The sequence below is a fragment of the Psammomys obesus genome, unplaced genomic scaffold (genome assembly GCF_907164565.1).
Source record: "Psammomys obesus unplaced genomic scaffold, mPsaObe1.curated_primary_1811, whole genome shotgun sequence".
NCBI lineage: Eukaryota > Metazoa > Chordata > Mammalia > Rodentia > Muridae > Psammomys > Psammomys obesus.
The window spans coordinates 12,970,382-12,990,136 of record NW_026596240.1 but is presented as its reverse complement, the minus strand read 5'-3'; the positions used below and the strand labels follow the sequence as shown (position 1 = coordinate 12,990,136).

At 42.4% G+C, this 19,755-nt stretch overlaps 1 protein-coding gene across 2 annotated transcripts in view; it reads left to right on the top strand.

Annotated features, from left to right (window-relative positions):
- Paip2b (poly(A) binding protein interacting protein 2B) overlaps positions 1 to 16,102 on the top strand; it is a 29,557-nt gene extending 13,455 nt beyond the window's left edge. For both annotated transcript variants that reach the window (XM_055596356.1, XM_055596355.1), the window contains exons 3-5: positions 9,753 to 9,900; positions 14,409 to 14,585; positions 15,875 to 16,102. In XM_055596356.1, the coding sequence (XP_055452331.1) occupies positions 9,753 to 9,900; positions 14,409 to 14,585; positions 15,875 to 15,931 (382 nt within the window). In that variant the 3' untranslated portion in view covers positions 15,932 to 16,102. The remainder of the gene's footprint in view (positions 1 to 9,752; positions 9,901 to 14,408; positions 14,586 to 15,874) is intronic.
- Positions 16,103 to 19,755: the final 3,653 nt, after the last annotated feature.

Sequence of the window (19,755 nt, the reverse complement as noted above, 5' to 3'; positions counted from 1 at the left end):
TCTGCTTCCACCACCTGAGAAGATGAAGCAGGTGAAGGCCATCTTGAGCTACATAGTAAGACCCTGTCTTAAAAAAGTGTGTGTGTGCCCATGCAGGCATGTGTATGGAAATGACCCCACAAATAATTAGAAATCAAAAGGTAGCCAGGGAGCTGGAGTCTGATAGGGTCTTCTGGCAGCTGTACATCAGCAGTACTGCCAAAGGTTGGAGTATCTTGTGTGGCTCTGTAGTAGATGATCTCCCTTTATATGCTCTTCCTCTTGTCTGATTTCATTCTAACCGTGCCACTGTCTGTTACCAGTATGAATCCCAGGCATTTGGATTTTAGATCATGGGAATATGGTAGCTATCCAAAACTAACAGTTGGGCCAAGCATGGTGGTTCACAAACACCCCTTTAATCCTAGCATAGACAGGTAGACCTCTGTGATTTCAAGGCCAGCCTGGCGTACATGGTGATTTCCTAGCCAGTAAGAGCCACAGTGAGACCCTGAATAATAATAATAATAATAATAATAATAATAATAATAATAATAATAATAATAGGAGGAGGAGCAGCAACAACATATCCTCCTGCCTTCCTAAGACCTAGACTATCCTTTCTTTCTCCACTAGAGCCTCTCACCATCACTTAAACATGCAGTGTGACCTTAGCAGCATAAAGATAGAACTTCCTGCTGACCTCTTTCCTTTCTAGATCCCACCAAGTCCTGCTGCTTCATTTGGAAGTTGTCTCTCAATGTCACCTGCAGTTTGTCTCACCACTATTGGCCTTCCCCCTCCTTTCTCTTCATGGAGACAGCTTTCATTCAGGTCTTAAACAACTTCCATGTCCCAAGTAGACACTTGTCAGCTGTTTGTGTGTTTGTTTGTTTTCTGAGACAGGGTTTCACTATGTAACTTTGTCCTGAAACTAGCTCTGCAGACCACACTGGCCTGGAACTCAGAAAGATCGGCCTGCCTCTGCCTCCCAAGCACTGGGATTAAAAATGTGTACCATCATCACCCATTCAGCTACTTTTTTGACTTTTCAGCAGTCTTCAACATCCATAGACATTTCATTGGGCATGTATTAGTGGATTCACAGTTCTAGAGGCCTGTAATCCTCAAAACCAATGTATTGGGGCCTGCAGTCGCTCAGTAGCTCAGGGAAGGCTCTTTCCTTGCCTCTTCCAGCTTTTGCTGGGTATCTGCCCTCTGTGAAGGGAATATCACCCTGGCCTCTGCCTCCCAGTTCACATTACATTCCTTCTGTCTGAAAGTAGCCCCTCTTTGTGTTTCTTTTATAGGAACACTTATCAGTGTTCACTTGGGAAATTTTAATTATATCTACAAAATCCCTTTTTCTAAATAAGATAGTATATACAGATTCTAGATTAGTATGTGGACTTATCTTTGGTGGGGGCCTTTCACTTACCTCATTGTATTGGAATTGTCTGTTCTCAGCTCTCAGCTGCTTCTCAGACTCATTTTCATGTTGCCTTCCTCTGCCTGATTCCTTCAGGTGTTGGCACACATCAGAGCTGAGTCCTCTTTCTATCTTGCTCTTTCTTTCTAGGTAATGTCTTTAATTACAGTTTATATAAATGATTACCCCAACTGTCTGTGTTTAGCCAGACTTTTGTTCTTGCTACATATAGCCAAGCCATTTAACATCAGCACTTCAGTAGTTTGGAGGCATCGCATGTTTAACATTGAGCTTATGACATTTCTTAGCTGCCCCTCATCACCACCCAAGAAAGATTTACTCTTCTCAGAGTTCTGTAGCCAGTGAGTGACTACCGTCCACCTGGGTCTTTGGCAGTTCCTTCACCCTGACTTCCCATACCCAGCATAAAACCCTCCTCAGATAGTTTGAAGTCTTCTGCTTCTTCACTACCACCATTATAACCTAAGCAGCACCAGGGTTAGAGCGTTAGCAGTTACATGGGTCTCGTCCTATGCTCCTCGTCCTATGCTCTCAGCTCGAATCCAGTTTCCACACAGTAAAACAAAATTTGAACCATTTTACTTAGTGGCCGAAAATGCCTTATAATGGCTTCTTTGGGTTTTAAGATAAAGCTCCAAATATTTCTTGTGGTCTCAGATCTTGTAAGTTCTGGCCATGTTCACCTTTCTATCTCACCTCTTTCTTCTCATGTTCCTCCAGTGTGCACACCTATTTTTTGAGTTCCCCAAAGTTCTGTCCTGATGAGTCTTTGAACATGCTTTTCCCTACTTCTACGTATTGCTAACTAACTTACATTCTTAGGTATGAATAAAATTGCCCACTCCTAAATTAGATTATCCCCATCTTGAGTGTTCAAATAGTCCTTTTATTTCTTCTTTTATCTCACAAACTAAAATAATTCTTCTTTTTAGGCAGAGTTTTGCTACAGGCTGGCCTGGAAGTCATGATTTTCCTCTCTCTGCCTCCTAGGTGCTGGAATTACAGGCATATGCTACCACACCTGACTTATAATTACTCTTAACTATTGCTCATTTCTCTCTTGAGAATGTAAGTACCACCAGGGCAAGCAGGGACTGTGTATATTACCAAGACAGTAAGTAGCCTAAATAGACTTAGATTTTTTTTTTTTGGGGGGGGGGAACGGTCATTATTCAAAACAGGATTTCTCTGTGTAGCCTTGTCTATCCTGGACCCGATTTGTGGACCAGGCTGACCTCAAACTAACAGCTATCCACCTACCTCTGCCTCCTGAGTACTGGGATTACAGGCGTGCACCACCACATCCAGTTTAGACTTAGATTTTAATGAATGAATAGATTAAGCTAATAACCTGAGTTGCTAAGCTATAATTCAAAAAGGATATGTTTGGAATCAATTTTAAAAAGAAAAAAGAGAGAGAGACAAGGTTTCACTGTGTGTGTCTGGCTGGCCTAGAATTTGATATGAGAACAGGCTGGTCTTGAACTTGTAGAGATCTGCCTTTTCTGTCCCTTCCCCATCCCTGTGCTGAGATTAAAGACATGCAGCACTGTGCCAACTCAAAATAAAATTTGGCTAGCCAGCCTGAATGGAATAACGAAACTAGAAAATAGAATAATGTGCGTGTGTGTGCCGGCCTGTGCACATGCATTCACTTTGATATAGGCTCACATGCAGCCCAAGCTTGCTTCAGATTTCTCAAGTAGCCAAAGATTATGTTGAACTCCTGAACGCTGAATTTACAATATATACCACTACACCTAGTTTTGTTTTATGTGATGCCAGGTATTAAAGCCAGGAATTTGTTTTAAAAAATATAATTGCTTTAATTAACTCTTCAGTAAACTTTTTAAATAGTAATTCATTCAAAAATTCTAAATATTCTTCATGGAGAAATTGTAACTATGGGTCCAATGCAGATTATAGCTTCTGAAAAGCAAGGGATGCTGCTCAGTTAGTAGAGCATTTGCCTGGCATGCAAGAGACTCTGGGTTTGATCATAGATATGTATGTGTATACATACACTCAGTTTGGTTCAGAGAATGGCCAGGTTTGGGTGTGAATATGCTGCTCTGGGAGTTGTTTAAGTTCAGAGGTTGAACTGATAAAGCATGTATTTTTAAACTGTCCTACCTATATTAAGAGTCCTGAAGAAAAAAGCTGGTGCAATGCCCCATGCCTGTAATCCCAGCACTTGGGAAGGCAGAGGCAGGCAGATCTCTGTGAGTTCGAGGCCACCCTGGTCTACAAAGTGAGTCCAGGACAGCCAAGGATATATAGAGAAACCCTGTCTTTAAAAAAAAAAAAAAAAAGAAAGAAAGAAAGAAAGAAAAGAAAAGGGGGAAAAAGAATCCTGAAGCACATTATAGCTGGGAGCTGAGACCGCTATTTTAAACCCTTGACTGTGGTCAGTCAGATCTTGTACAACCTCTATGCTCCTGCCTTCTGTGGACAGGGTTGCACACCCTGGACTTACTGTCTTCTCTAGTTTTAGCATAATGACTTGCTATTTTCAGCATGTTTCTTGTTGATGGTTTAAATGTAAAGTATCTTCCCAGAAGCTCGTGTGTTGAAGAATTGTTCTCCAACTAGTATCACTATTGAGGTAATTAGATCAGCACTTGTTGAGTTTCTTTATCGTTGGGCTATCGGCCGTAGAGGAGGTCAGTCACTAGAAGTACGCCTTTGAAGGGTTTGTCTTAGTCCATGTTCTCCCCACCCCACTCCTCATTTCCTGGATGTCATGTGGTGAGCAGCTTTCTTCCCCTGTGCCTTTCTCCTGTGATGTTTCTATATGGTACAGGCATAAACACAGTGGAGCCAACTGGCAATGGGTTGAAATCATGAGCCAAAATAAACCTTTCCTCATTTAAGATGTTTGTCAAATATTTTGTTGCTACATAAAAAAACTGAAAGAATAACTTTATATTGTTTCTGGATTTCTGTAATACAGTGTAGACCAAGGCTGGATGTTATTCATCAACATTACACCTGAAATCTCGCTCATGTATGGTCTAATCTTGAAGCACTCCTCAAGCACTATCCTGCTTCACACTGAGTGTTACCACATAGCTACTTGGAACTAAAACAGCAGATACTTACTCTGTGGATGAGAAATCTGGGAGTGGCCTAGCCCTGTGCCTGTGCTTGAGAGTCTGTCATGAAGTTGCAGGCAGGCTTGTCAGCTTGGCAAAGCTTGATTGTGGGAAGATGCTCTTCCAAGTTTACATACTAGCGGCTCACTTTCCTGTCACAGGACAGCGCTGTGACAGAGCTGTGGTTTATGAAACTTAACATTTTCTATGTCTCTGACAGCTCTGGGCATATTTTCTTCATCCCCACTACATTAGACTTTGATAAGAGTGTGCCTTGGTGTGATTGAAGGCCATGTTAAACAGTGTAAACTGACAGTGGAATGACCAGAAGCAGCTCACTGTTGAAGCATTTGGGTGGTAAGCTGGGGAAGAGCTGTGGACAGAGCGCTGCTTGAAACTCAGAAGACAGTGATTTTAAGGGTAGCCACACCGCCACACGCCTTCCCCACAGTGCGGCGTCTGCGTGCTTCCCAGGGAGCTGCAGTCTCCAGCAGACACCTGCTCCCAGCCAGCTACTAAAAACAGTCAGTTCACACTCACCCAAGAGCATGATTCTTAAACTAACCTGTAACACAGAGAAGTGAATTAACTCTCAGTCTGGTGCCCTCCCTGGTGGTTATTTCACCTTGTGAAATCTCTTAAATTGTAGTCGAGGGCTAGGGTGGTAGCTCTGTGGTAAGAGACATACCCAGCATATACAAGGCCCTGGGTTTAGTCTCCAGCTCTGGAAAAAAAAAAATTAAATATGGTTGGATGAATTATGTCTGGTCAGTCAGAATAGAGATGTGATAGTAGTTTGTTTTAAAATCCTGTATAGTTATATGGTTGTGTTATACAGTTACATAGATCGCTGTTGTTTGGAAAAACCAACTTTGCACTTAATGGAAGCTGCAGTTTGAATATAAAATACATATCAGTAGTGTGTGAACATTACTGCAAGAACTTTTTGTTTTTTCCTTTTTCTAAGATTTATATTCAGTTCTATAGTTCTATGATACTAAAGGAAAACAAAACCAGCTTCTTGCAGATCACTTCTATGATCTCAAAATGTGTGTGCCTGTCTCCCTCTGGAAAGCAGAAACTAGCTGGGCTATTTAATTCTGACATTGCAGATGGAGAGCTCAGTCCCAACATAGAGCTTCCTCAATTCAGACACCAGTTGAAATGTGTAGACCTCTGAAACGTATTACCACCTGGCTGTCAGTTGTCATTCCCCCACCCTTGGGTTTAGCTTACAGGTCAGCCACAACTCAGGGAATTACTGGTGTTTACTAGTTTAGTTTAAAGGCTGTTTTGTAGGAGACAAATACCACTGGGTTTGGTGCTACATGCCTGTGATCCTAGCGTCTGGGAGACAGAAGCAAAGGATTACAGTGAGTTTAGAAGTCAGACTGGACTGCATTAGCAGTTTCAGACCAACCAGGGATACATAATGAGACCCCTAATACAATAGTAAAGAAAGATGACAACAACAGGGAACAGGTAGCTAGACAGAAATTGGTAGGATGAGGTTTGGAAATCTTCTGGGCCCAGGGATTCCCACCCCTGTGGGGCTGGAGCCACCCCTCCCAGCTTGTGAATGAGTTCTTATTCAATTTCATACAAGCTTCTACATGTTGAGCTGTACAGAAATGCTCTGAACCCCACCTCTTTATGAAGTTATGGGTTCTTTATGAAGGCTTCCTTATAAAAGCATGATTAAAACAGGATGATCCTGTAACAGTATGACCAGAAAGGGTGTGGCCTAATACTAGAAGACTGCATAGGAAAACCCAGCAGGGCCTGTCTATCCAGATTCTTGGCCTCTGCAGCAATCTGTCCTCCCAACTATGGGACAGGGCCTCCATTGAAATGGGTTTTATGAACAATCTACAAGATCGGAGAATTCGTTTATGGCCAGCCTGAGACAGAAAGATATGGGAGGCTCAGAAATACCTTTGTTTCGATTACTTGCCTAGGGGAAAAGACATTTTAGTTTCTAGGGCCTTCTGGGAGGAGAAAAGGGCAGAGGAAGACTGTGGTTCCTGACACCTAAAGCACCTCAGCATTACAAGAGACTGTCCAGGGCTGGGATGCAGCTCAGTGGCTAAGTGCTTGATTTCATGTGCAGGGTCCTGGGTTCTATTCCCAACTATGGAGAAAGAGGAGGTTAAAGGACTGTCTTGCATGGGCCCTTATTGTTCTGAAGCCAAACTGAACCAAAAGGCTGTGGTTCTATGAGCCAGAAACCATGGATGAAACAAACTAAGATGGGCCTGTCATAAAATCAGAAGCCAGCACACCCATGTTGTGCTTGATTTCTCATGAACAAGTGTGTCCTGCAGTTTACCATGTTCTGTCTTGCTCTGCGGCAGATAGTTATTCTTTTTGCTGTCTTTTTTTTATCTTTACAATTATGCGTACAGGGATTTTATTTATTTTAGACAAAGGTAGATTTTTAGAAAACAATTCTGTTTCACTGGATGGTTTCTGCATTCGTGGGCAGAAGTAACTGTCTCTTATAAACAGCTACCAGCAAGGCCTTGGGAATGGCGGCCCTGCACAATCTACTGCACAGCAAGGCCTAGTCCCCAAGGGGTCTCTGTGTATAGGAATGCACAGAGATTTTCTTACAGGTGCATTGGCGTTCAGAGCAGGCTTCTGTCCTCACACATGGCATATGGAACGGTCAGCAACAGTAAGCTGGATTCCCTCTCCTGGGGGAAGGAAGGTACCTTCCCTCTGAGCCTATCTTGGACTTCTGTCTACAATATGCTAAACAAATGTGTTGCTTACTTGGTACCCTACTTAAACATCTGTTTAAAATAAAATTATGAAAAAAAAGATTTAAAAAAGCTGGCTAGTTGGCATATGAATGGCAGCATGTGTAGACCTTGTCTTTGTTTTCTTTTTGTAATATATATTTTTATGTATATGGGTGTTTTGCCAGCATCTGTGTCTGCACCACTGATGTGGTTGGTACCCACAGAGACCAGAAGAGGGTGCCAGAACCCTTAGAACTTGAGTTAACAGGTGATTGTAAGCCATTGTGTGGGTGCTGGATATTGAACCTAGGTCTTCTGAAAGAGCAGCAAGTGCTCTTAACTGCTGAGCCATGTCTCCAGCCCCAACCACCTTGTTTCTCAAACGGGGAGAACCTAATTGGAGGAAAATGTATGCATATGAACTGGACCAAGGAGTACCATTAACAGTGCCTCTCAGGCACAGCATCTTGAAGGAGGAAGGGAGGAGTGATGACTATAGAAAAAAGACGTATGATATCAAAAATACCAAATTGAATTTAAGGCTGTGGCAGTTCATAGTGATTGAGATCTAGCTAGAATCATCGAGACTAACCTTTGTGCGTGTCAGTGAGGGAGTCTCTAGATTAGAAGTGCACAGCACTATTTGTGGGCTTAGGATTCAGGACTGAATAATAAAAAGGAAAAAGGCGAGCATCAGCATTCTTTACTGTCTGCTTCCTGACTGTAGTGCAATGTGAAAGCTCCTCACATATTTATCACCCTGCTTTCCTTGTGATGGACTGTACCTGGAAACTGAACCAAAACAACCCCTTCCTTCCCTAAGCTGCCTTTGGTCCCAGTAGTATGTAAAGTAACTAATATAGAAGCCAAAGAAAACAGTTATAGACATATGCACTTTAGTTCACTTGTTAATTTTGCCATGCTAGAGATGAACCACTACACTCGAAACTCAGCCCATGTGTGACTTTAAAAGCTACAGACAAGAGCTAGTGAGGTGGCTCGGTGGGTAAAGCAGTGCTCCCAATCTTGATGACCTGAGTCCCACCCTCAAGACCCACACAGTAGAAGCCCTGACTTCTACAGATTGCCCTTGGCTTTCACATGTGCACCATACTGTGTGCGTACGCACACACACACACACAAAATAAAGTTTAAAAATGTAAAAACTAGGCTGGAGAGATGGTCTAGTGGTCAGGAGCACTGGCTGCTCTTCCAGAGGACTCGGGTTCAATTCCCAGCATGGCAGTTAATATATGAAACTCCAGTTCCAGGGATCTAACAGCCTTACACAGACATACATGCAGGCAAAACACCAGGGAACATAAAATATAAATAAAATATTTTTTAAAAATTTAAGATCTATATAGGTATGGAAAATTGTCAGATATTTTTAGTAAATGAAGCATCCATGGGATACAGACAAAATTAAGGTTAGTAAAAGTGCTGCCAAAAGCTAGCAAAATAATTTTAGATAGTATTAAACAATATGGTTCAGGTATGTGTGTCTGTAGAAAAATGGCCAGTGTCCTCAAAAAATAAATATAAACAGAAAACTGTAAATAAATTATGAAACTAGGAAGTTTTTTAAAATGCTCATGAAAGTAAGGAAATAAGCACTGCTGGTGAGAATTGTTTTTCACTTCTCTGTGTATGTGTGTGTGTGTGTGTGTGTTCAGAAAACATCTTTGTGAAACCATTCCTCTTCCTGCCACCTTGTGGGACCCGGAAGTAAAACTTAGTCATCAGGCTTGGCAGCAAGTGCTTTTACCCTCTGAATCATCTCACCAGAGTGCAACAAATCAAGAACTTCAAAAAAGTGAATATAACCAATTATTCAGTGTCTGTGTTTCTGGAAGATAGTCTAAAGAAAAGAGTAAGATGGACAGAGGCTCTCCCATACTGTGTCACATAGAAACACTGGACTCACTTCCTGAGACAGGTTTGCATGTTGACACAGAACATCATGTCAGGTGATCCTGTCATCTTACTAGTAAGAAGGGATACTGGAGAATATATGTATGTACCTCACACATCAGGACTTTAGAGGTAGGAAGGCTGTGTGCACCATGTTCATTGTTCTTAACTGTAGATGGTTGAGCAGCTGGTGGACTTCTTTTTCCATTTTTGCTTAGCAATACAGTGAATTTATTTGTAAACCCTTCAACCTCACCTCCCATGAATTGTGTTTAGGACAGGTTTCACAATAGTCTAGGTTAGCCTGAAACTTGAGCAGTCTTCCTGCTTCAACCTCTGAGTACTGAGATGACAGGTGTGAACCACCATGCCCCACGCCTCTCAATTCTTAAATAACTATACATCTTTATATTTAGTCATTATATAGATGTGATTGATGTCATAGCAGCTACAGACTAACAGTTGTGTTCATTTTCATTAAAGTCATTGGCCTACAACTTGGAAGGATATGGATATCTTAGATTCGTATTTCCTCAGTCCTTTATTTTTTGTCTCCTTTTATCTATTTAGAATCTCCATAATGAATGGATCCAGTACAGCAAGCACGTCACCCAATGTGAAATGCAAAGAGGACCAAGGGTTAAATGGACATGAGGAAAAGGAAAACCCATTTGCAGAATACATGTGGATGGAGAATGAAGAGGATTTCAATAGACAGGTAGGCAAAGGTAGAAGGTAGTCACTATCCCAGTGAGCTACTGTAATCTTTTGCTGTACTTGTAGGAACAGTGTTGTGGTGAATTTAAATGATACAGCCTAATAAATGTTTAGTATTACACTGTAATTATTACAGTGGTATTATCTAACCCCACTATCAATCCAATAAAGACACAGACACGTGTTATAGCTTATAAAATAGCATTTACCTTCATTAGCACTGCAAATATTAACCCTCTAAACTAACTTCACCTCCCTGCCCCAATCTTGAGTTACCTCCCATCCATGGCCCCAAAATACTTACTAATGTCCTCTGTCTCCTCCATCCATGATGATCTGGCCATGTGCTCCTTTCCCATGCTAATCCACGGCACCAGCCATTTCCTTCTCCTCTGATCCTGTCTTCTCCTTCTCCTCTCCTTGTGGTTCCTCAATCTCAGCCTGCGAACCCCAAACCCCACCTCTCTTTCTTCTGCCAAATCCCAAGCTTCAGCATTTTCAGTTAACAAATCAGCTTTAAATTAGGTGGAGCAAGGTTTACATGACAGGTATACTTGAGAATGTGCTCATCTGAGCAGGGACAAGATCTTGGGGACCAGTAATTAACAGAACAGGATGGTTCTTCTGGTGTTAATAAAGGCTCAGCATACTCAGAGAATGAGAATGGCCTTAGCATCCAGAGGCTGATAGCTCAAGTTAGAATCTATAGCTCTGCGTTCTAAGAATCTATAGCTCTGCGTTCTAAGCCAAAAGCTTGACTTTCTAACTCTTCCTAAATTCTCAAGGACCTGTAGTCTCCCCTTCCCTCTTCCCTTCTGCCCTCCGTGGGTCTCTGTCTTCCCTATACTTCCACCAACCATCCTTTTTGCTGGTTGTACAGAGTTCTTCCCTGCCCTCTTGCCCCCACTGACACTGCTGCTACCATTGTTAGTGGTGGAGCCTACTACAGCACTTGGCAGACATGCCCTTGCTGCTCTTGCATATCTCATTCTGGAATGTCATATTAAAATTGGTAAGACAAGAAGATACTTTATCAAGGTTTCCAGGCCACAGTTTCATTACCATAAGATTCACCTCAAAATCCATGGTATGAAAAACATTTCATGGGTCCTATGAGATGGCTCAGTTGATAAAGGCAATTGCTATTATGCCTTATCTCCTGAGTCCAATCCCCAGGACCCACATGGTAGAAAGAGAACAAGCTCCCTCCCACAAGATGTCCATGACATCCACATGCATGCAGTGGCACATGGGCTTCTCCCTCCAACAATAAACAAACATACTAAAACCTTTTGAAGCTGTAATCCCTAACACTAGTATGTCATTGGTTTGGGCGGAAGGTACACACCCCTGTGCATGTGGAGGCCAAGTGTGAATATTGTGTGCTTTTTTCCTATCAGTCTCCACTTTAGTTATTAAAGAGGAACTCTCAGTGAGTCAGTAGCTGGTGAGCGGCTGGACGGCCTGGCCAGTAGTCCCCAGATTTCCTCTGTCTCTGCCTCTAGACACTGGGTTTAAAGGGGCACACCACCACACCTCGCTTTTAACCTGGGTGCTGGGGATCCAAACTCAGGCCCTCATGTTTGTACACAAGCACTTTATCTGCTGAGTGGTCCCCAGTCCTTTCATGGGTCTTTTGTGGTGGAATTGTTCCCTGATAGATGGTCATGGTGGTGCATGCCGATAATCCCAACACTTGCAAGTTAGACGTAAGGGGATCAGGAGTTCAAGGCTCTGTCTCAAAAAAAAAAAAAAAAAAATGTTGAACGATATGAAGCTTTTAGAACCAGATTGAAATGTCATCTGAAGAGGAGACTAAGTTTTCAATAAGGAAATATCATTTGTTTGGGATCTCAGCAAATAGTGATATATGATAGTACGTATTTGTTATCCCAGCACTGCAGAAGTAGAGTCAGCAAGAACAGATACAGAGAGCCTGACCCAGACAGATAACAGATGTGATCTCAGGAAGTACAGCTTAAGGGGCTGAAAAGATAACTCTACAGATAAGACTGCTTGCTGTTCTTGTAGGAAACAGGAGTTTGGTTTCCAGCACCTACAATGGTAGCCCACACCTCCTGTAACTCCAGTCCAGTGGATCTGGTGCTTTTCTGGCCTTTTTATTTACCTGCACTCATGTGCCCTTACCCTCCATTGAAAATAAAATGTCTTAAAAGAAGGATAACTCAGGAAAATGAAGAATTCTTTTAAGAAACACAATTAAGTTACATTTGTGAATGATTTATATTCTCACTCAGATAATTTTAATAGTAATAATTTAATATTAAAATTATAGAGAATTATGTAGAGAGAAGACATTTGGGTATGTGGGAGGGCAAACACCAATTCTCTACAACTTGTAGGCTATTGCCACTGGCAAGACATGACATGGAATGTCTATCAAAGAGCTGCTCCGTTGGGTCTTAGGGGTCCTCTAGATTCATATTCTCTAACCAGAGGATTTTTTTTCCTGTAAGCTCCAATCATTTCCCCATGAATGTCTAATAACTAAAGTCAGAGTAGGCATGATGTTCATTCATGCCTCAGAGTTGAGACTCAGGGTCTTTTGTTTGTTTTTCTTTCTTTCTTTTTTTTTCTTTTTCCTCTCTCTTTTTTAATGTTGTTAGTGCTAACTTCTCAACTCTTATGCAAAGAAAATGGAACACTGCTATTATAAGAGAGATAGATACTTTTAGGCAAGGTCCTAAAAGAAACAGCAATGGTAAAGTACTTGAGCAAGGGAGTATGTATGAGAATGGAGAGCAGAAATGTGGTGGCTTATACCTGTGGTCCTAACACTTGGTATGCTGAGACAGGGTGGTTGATGAACATTCACAGCCAGCCTAAGCTGTATACATAGTTAGTCCAGCTCTGGCACAGATTGAGGAAAATAGAGTATGGATAGAGAAAATAAATACCAGACATTTCAAAACACAAAGCTATACATTTATGGCTTAGAAATGCTTTATTGTTATTTAAGAGCTTCATAACTATATAATTTATGAGATTTAAAATATTTGGACAATTATAAATTTAATTTGCTTTTCTTAAGCTGGGTAATAGAACATGCCTGTAATCTCAGCACTTTGGAGGTTCAGAAGTTCAAGGCCAGCCTCAGGTATACAGAGAGTTCAAGACCAGCCTGGGATATATGAAACTCTGTCTAAAAACAGAACAACAGAAAGAATAAAAAACTTGATATCGGTGATTTTTCTGAACCTATGAGGCACGGTTGAGGTGATTTTTGTTGTTGTTGTTTGATATATTTTGTTTGTGGAGGCAATGAGCTATGATCCTATTACCCAGCAGGAGGTGGGAAAGAGATTTGCCAGCACGGAGTGGCCCATCGAAGTGACTGAAATCTACAGAGTAAACACTGTCTGCAAAGGAATTGGGAAGTCCTACATCTCTTTAATTCAGTTTGTGACAGTGTTTAAGAAGTACAGAGTAGTTTAAATATCCAGTGTTCTTGCACAATGTCACTTTTGTATTGTGACATGCATTTTTGGTGATGCACCAGAAAGTGTCCTTTGTATCCCTCTAAGGTTCTGAAGGTGTTTTTCTGTGTTTTTCTTTGGGGTTCTTATTATCAGAAAAGTGGGTCAGGAGCTAATATTGGTTTTGATTTAATTTTCAGAATCCAAGTTGCAGACCAATTACATACTTCCTATGTCTTTTGCATATTCCCTGTAAATGGGAAAATTAAGAATTTTGTTGTGTTTTTTGAATCAGGGTATCTAGTACATAGACCAAGCTGGTCTTGTATTTATAGAGATCCACCTGTCTCTGCTTCCTGAGTGCTGGAATAACTGTATGCCACCACATCTGACTAGAAACAATGCTTTTGACAAGATCAAAGAAAGAATCCAAGCTAAAATGATCTTCCATACCACCATAAAAGTGGAGGATAAAAAATAAAAGCAAGATAATCAAAACTAAAAGTAATAATAATAGTGTGTCCCATAAAGACCTGCCATTTTGGTTAACTAAACTCTTTCTTTATGGTTATTAATTTTCTGTTCCTGTGAGAAAATACCATAACCAAAAGCTGCTATGTTAGCTTACAGTTCTGGGGAATTACAGTCAGTACATCATGTTTGAGAAGACACGGCGACAAACAAGCATTTGAAGCAGGAGCAAGAGGCTGGCTGATCACATGTTATCTGCAAATTGGAAGCAGAAAGAACGAGAAATGGGCTAGGGCTGGAAATCTTAGAGCCTGCCCTCAGTGACATCCTTTTTCCTTCAAGGCTCCACAACACAAAGGTTCTGTGCTGTCCGTAACTAAACAGCATCACTAACTAGAGAGCAAGTATTCAGAAACCTGAGCCAACTGGGAACATTCTCATCTCAACCACAATAGTTATCAGAAGCACATTAGCTCTCCTGCCCAAGAGCTCTCCAAGCTCTTCTGAGTTGCAGACTGAGGACTCCTAAAGGGAAGGGCTGGGAACCTGGGACAGGTCATCCTCTGGGATAGTACCTCTGAGATTTCCTCTTTGTTGGCAGGTAGAAGAAGAGCTGCAGGAGCAAGACTTCTTGGACCGCTGCTTCCAGGAGATGCTAGATGAAGAAGACCAGGACTGGTTCATTCCAGCACGAGACCTCCCTCAGGCTGTGGGACATTTACAGCAGCAGTTAAATGGACTGTCAGTCAGCGACACTCATGAATCTGAAGACATTTTGGTAAGAGCCTTAACTAGTTCCACGTGTGACATCCGAAAAGAATTGAAAAGGGAGTTGGAGTCATAGATGCTCTGTGTGGCCCTATACCCTACATGAAGTCTCCAGAGCCCCTGAGCTACTATGTCTTCACCCCTTAAATGGCCCCCAGCCCTGTGAAATTATAATAATCAGCTTTCATTTACTTTGATGCTCTGCACTGGGATAAAGGAAAGAAATCTGAGTTGGGCTTCAGAACACCACTTGATACTGTCTTTCTCTTTCACTGTTTGTATTTAACATTCCCTCGTGCTAGGAAAACTTCCCGTTAGAAGAGCACACTCCCAACAGGCTAGTTTGCACTTCAGTTAAATCAGGGAAGTGAGTTCCTTGCCTTCTGTTTTGACGTGGCTGGAATTCTGTGAGTGATCCATAGCTTGTGAGTGGCTATGCCCTGTAGTGAGCCAAGACTCAGGGTATTCACAAGAACAACAAGGGTCACGGAAAGATGAGAAAAATAGAGGATTTGGTATCCAAGCTAGTTTTAAGGAATATTGTTTTTCACCATGCTAATTTGTTCAGTGGCATGAAATGCTGTTTGGAATGAGTATCATTTATACATTCAGGGGACTATCCTATAATGAAGTGGGAAGCAGGAAGGAGGAGCCTCTGAGAACAATACAGCCTTCTAGCTGGTTGTTGGTGGTGCATACCTTTAATCTCAGCACTCCAGAGGCAGAGGCATGTAGATCTCTGAGTTCAAGGCCGGCCTGTTATAAAGAGTGAGTTCCAGGACAGCTAGAACTAAAACAGAGAAATCTGTCTAAAAAAAAAAAAAAAAAAAAATGTCCTTCTTTCCCTAAGTCTTACCCAGAAGGGTGCTATGGTGTAGCTCAGTTGTGGAACACATACTTAGCATGTATCAGACTCTGGGTTCATTCCTAATCACTGCAAAAATAAAGTTTAAATGTTTTTTTTTTTCTCCCTTCTTCTTCTCTTCCTCTTTCTCCATGTGCTTTCATCTCTCCGCAGGGCTGGGGATTTGAACCTTGCATATGCTAGGCAAATACTCTACCAGTAAGCTGTATCCCTAGCCTGGAAATAAGTTTTAAAGTGCAATATGACATGAAAGCAGAAAGATGACCATTGGTATGGGAAGGAATGAGAGACAGGGTTAGGGTCAGTGTAATGCCTATGAATATTATGTTATAATGAAACATTATTTTGTATGTTCACTAATTTTTTTTAATCCTGAAAAATAATAATAAAATTATAGCTTGCTTTGAGATGTTTTTTCTTGGTTCTTATTTCAGAGCAAAAGTAACCTGAATCCAGATGCCAAGGAGTTTATTCCAGGAGTGAAGTACTGAGCTGTTGGAAGCTTCCAGAAGGACTTGTCTTGTCCCCATACCTGGGGCCAGCAATGCGCAAAAAGGCCAAGCTGAAGTGGGGGTGTGCAGCCAAGGCGGGTTGGGTCGGGAAGGTGGTTTAACTGGACACTGTGACTCTGAGCAACTAATGTTTGAGGTACTACTCTCTAAGCCTCTGAGCCTGGCTCTTCTGTTCTGCTGACTTGTTCAGAGCAGCTTCCATTTTATTTTATTTTTGGTGAGCTCTTTGGAGTTAAGCAACTGCAGTTATTTTCCCTTTGTAAGGAATGTTATTTGCATTTAGGCAAAATAAGCTGACCAAGGGGACAATATTTAAATAATTTTTCCTGCTGTGTGCCTACCAGGAGCAGGGCACCTGGAGAGCTTAAGGAGTTTGGAGCTAGGTGGTAAGAGAAAGAAACAGAAGCAGCAAACCAGATGCAACATTCAGTTCCCCATCCCCTGACATTTCTGTGATGAACTAAGGTGCCAGTGGCCCACAAAGCTTTTGTCTTCTGTCCTGAATTCTACTCAAGGAAAACAGATTTGACAGTTCTTGGATGAGTGTAATGTTGGATGGATGTAAGGTACACACCCGAAGACCTCGACTTGATGGTGACTGTCTTTTAGCTACTGCTGTCCTGTCGTTGGTGTATAGCTGCTGCCACTCACCATTTACAGGTGAAAGGTTACAGAGGGTTGCTTTGTCTTCTTGAACCTCATGGGGGCTACTCCTGGCTTTCCCCCCACAGCTCTAAGACACTGTTAGCCAAAGTCTGAGATGGGCCTTTAGTGTTAGATATATCTTGAATATTTTTAGGCAGTTTTGTTTTTCTAAGTCACTTAATATTTGAGTCTTACTGTGTCTTAATTCCCTCAAAGACTTCTGTATTTTTTCAAGGAAATACATTTTTTTCCAGGCACTAGAAAGCTGCTCAGTTCAGTTTCGGTGTTTCACCTGCCTTACAGAGTGATTCCCAGAAACTAAGCTACTGAGGGGTCCCGCCCAAGTTCATAACACAACTCTTGGCTTTCCATGTACATGAAGCTGTTATTGGGTATGACTGCTCCCATAAACCAGCTTTTTAAATTTCCTCATGGTCCTGTCAAGGTGCACTCTTAGTTCTACCTGCAACTTACTAGGGTTTTGTTAATACTCTGTGGAACTGAATTCCACCCGGACCTGGTGTTATGAGTAGAGATGAAGGTGTTAGTGTCTGATGGGTGAAAGAGTAAGTGTCCTGACCTGACATATTCCAGGACAAGGGACTTGGGAGGCCTGGGAGTGCTGTGGCTTCTGTGATGCTGTCACTGTGCTGTGACAGGTCTGGAAAGATCTTGTAGCTTCCTACAGTCTGTCAGTTCAGCATGTGGATGTGGGCAGAGACTGGAAGAAAAGGACTGGGTCAGAAAAGCTGAAGGATTTTCCCTTTTTCATGAGCTGGTTGGCTGACTTTCCATTTTGTCTTGGTGCAAGGATAGAACCCAGGGTCTCACTTGTGCCAAGCTAGCCCTACCGTTGAGCTGTCCTCAACACTCCCTTGACTTGTAGACAGCCCCAGCAGTTAAATACAACTTTCCTCTCTTCCCTTGAGTCTCATAGGATGGCCTCTTGTGAAAGTGGCCTCCCCATCAGGTCACATCATACAGAGTAGCTCAGGGAACTTATATGGCCAGACACAGTAATTCCCAAAGCCTCTCCCTCAAGAGAATGAAACTAGGAACTTCTGGGAGGACTTTACTCCTGCTACTTTTAATAAGGAGAGGGAAGGTATGGGTAGGGCATAAAAAGATTCTCTGCTGCAGTCTCCAAGAGGCTGTTGGAGTTCAGAATGTATCAAGATAGCAGGAAGATCCCTGAGAATTTCCATCAGCATGTAGTACACCCTCCTCTGAGGACCTAGCTGGGAGTCCTATGTAAGCCTGAGAGGTTTTGTTCTTAAGTTTTGCTCGTTGGAAGCCAAGCTGCTAGGAGTGGTCCAAGAGGCCTGCCTCCCCTCCTGGTGTGCTGGTTTCAGGGGTACATCTGGTTGCTACTACTGCTAGATAGAACACTGTTGGGTGTGCCTGGAAACCAAGGGCTGGTGTGCTGGGTCCACCTCAGAGGCAGGGTGCCGACTCCAGGCTTGGGGGATGGAGCCGGTGAGGCGGCCCTTGGTAACGTGTGTGGTGACTCGCTCTGTGGCCCAGCTCTTCTACCATCCAACGTTGTGAGGTAGCACAGCTGTACTCCAGACTACAGATTCAGCCCCAGTTAGTTTGCCAACTTAGCAAGAGTTTGGGGCCTCCCCCACCCCACCCGAGAATTTATACTCCAATAGAAAACATTCTTAATGGTTGCTGGTCTGGCTGGTCCCAGTATTCATTTATTAGTGACTGAGTTCTAATTATGATTATTTGACCCTATAACTTTTTGGGGAGGGAGTAAAGAAACGCCTCTTTGGGCAGTTTGGACTGCATCAGAAATCTGAGGTAGCCAAAGCATGGGTACTGTAGCTCAGGGTTGGGGACCAGTTTATATCTATAGTGTACCTGACTTTTGGTTATCATATAAGCAAGGCAGAAAATATTCTAAAGAGAAGATTGGGTGTTTTTTTATTGAACCCAGGACCTCACATGTGCTATGCAAGCACTACACCAAGCTGTATTCCAGGCCTGTGAAAGACTGGGTCTTGGTAGCACCCCTATTTCCAAAGTCATAAGACCTGCGATTGCTTCATGTAAGGCTAACTGTGGCTTAAAAATAAATGTTTTTAGTGAACTGCTAAGCATTTTCCAGGTTATTGTTAATATCAAGGGTTCATTTTGACTTTAGATGCAGGTAAACAGCTCTGTGAGTTAGCACCTCAATGAGGATCTGGGAAGGGGAGACAGCCAGAGTAGACCTCTTAGAGCTGTGGTAGATAAGCATGTGACTGCCTGACTTCCTGGGTTTGTCCCCTATTGCTAGAGGGGACAGGCCTGTTCAGTAAGGGTCTTGGTATTACTTGCTATTAGTCTTTGTTTACAGGATGCCAAAGACAGGAAATCAGAGGTCTGACAGATTTGACTAGTATTACCCACCTGGTAGATTATCCCAGCCACTCTCCCCTGGGAGCATAGGGGCAGGGGACATAACACTTCCAAGCGGGGAAGAGTAAAAAGGGTGCTGCCTTGTGAAGCAGGGACCCTGACTGACCTATCCACACCTGCCATGAGACTCGTTGTCTCCGTGAATGGTCAGTTCCGGGATGGCTCAGTGCAGCGGGTGTGAGCATCTACCAAAGCCCATCCTGCTACCCTGAGGACCAGATTAGATAGTCACAATCTGGAAGGAGGCGGGTCCTGTCATGCACTTGGGGACCTTCCTTTTCCATGTTTAATCTCACATCCAGAAGCTACTGGTGGTGATGGGAACAGAGCAGGAAACAATAAAGTTGACTGCATATTACTTGGCCTCTGTCCACATCACCTAACCCACTCTTGGATCCCAGAGGTTTCCACTTCCTGGGAGTAAGGGACTAGGATTTTAATCACACTGCTTTCTTCAGGGTATCAAGCTAAGGAGCCACACTTCCTGTTCTTGGGGAATTTAACCAACAGGTGTAATATACATAAACTTTTGTTTTGTTGCTTATAATTTAAATGGAAGATTTGCCGAGCTCTCCTCCCCAAATTACCTTACTACTTTTGTTTAAAATGAAGAAACAGTCTAGGTTATTGGTAACAAGAAAAAAATTGGTAGTTCTTAGGATCAAACTCGGGAACTCACACAACTAGGCAAGCATTCTACCAATGAGCTTACCCCTTATTCTTGTCCCTGAGTAATGATACTAAAAAAAAAA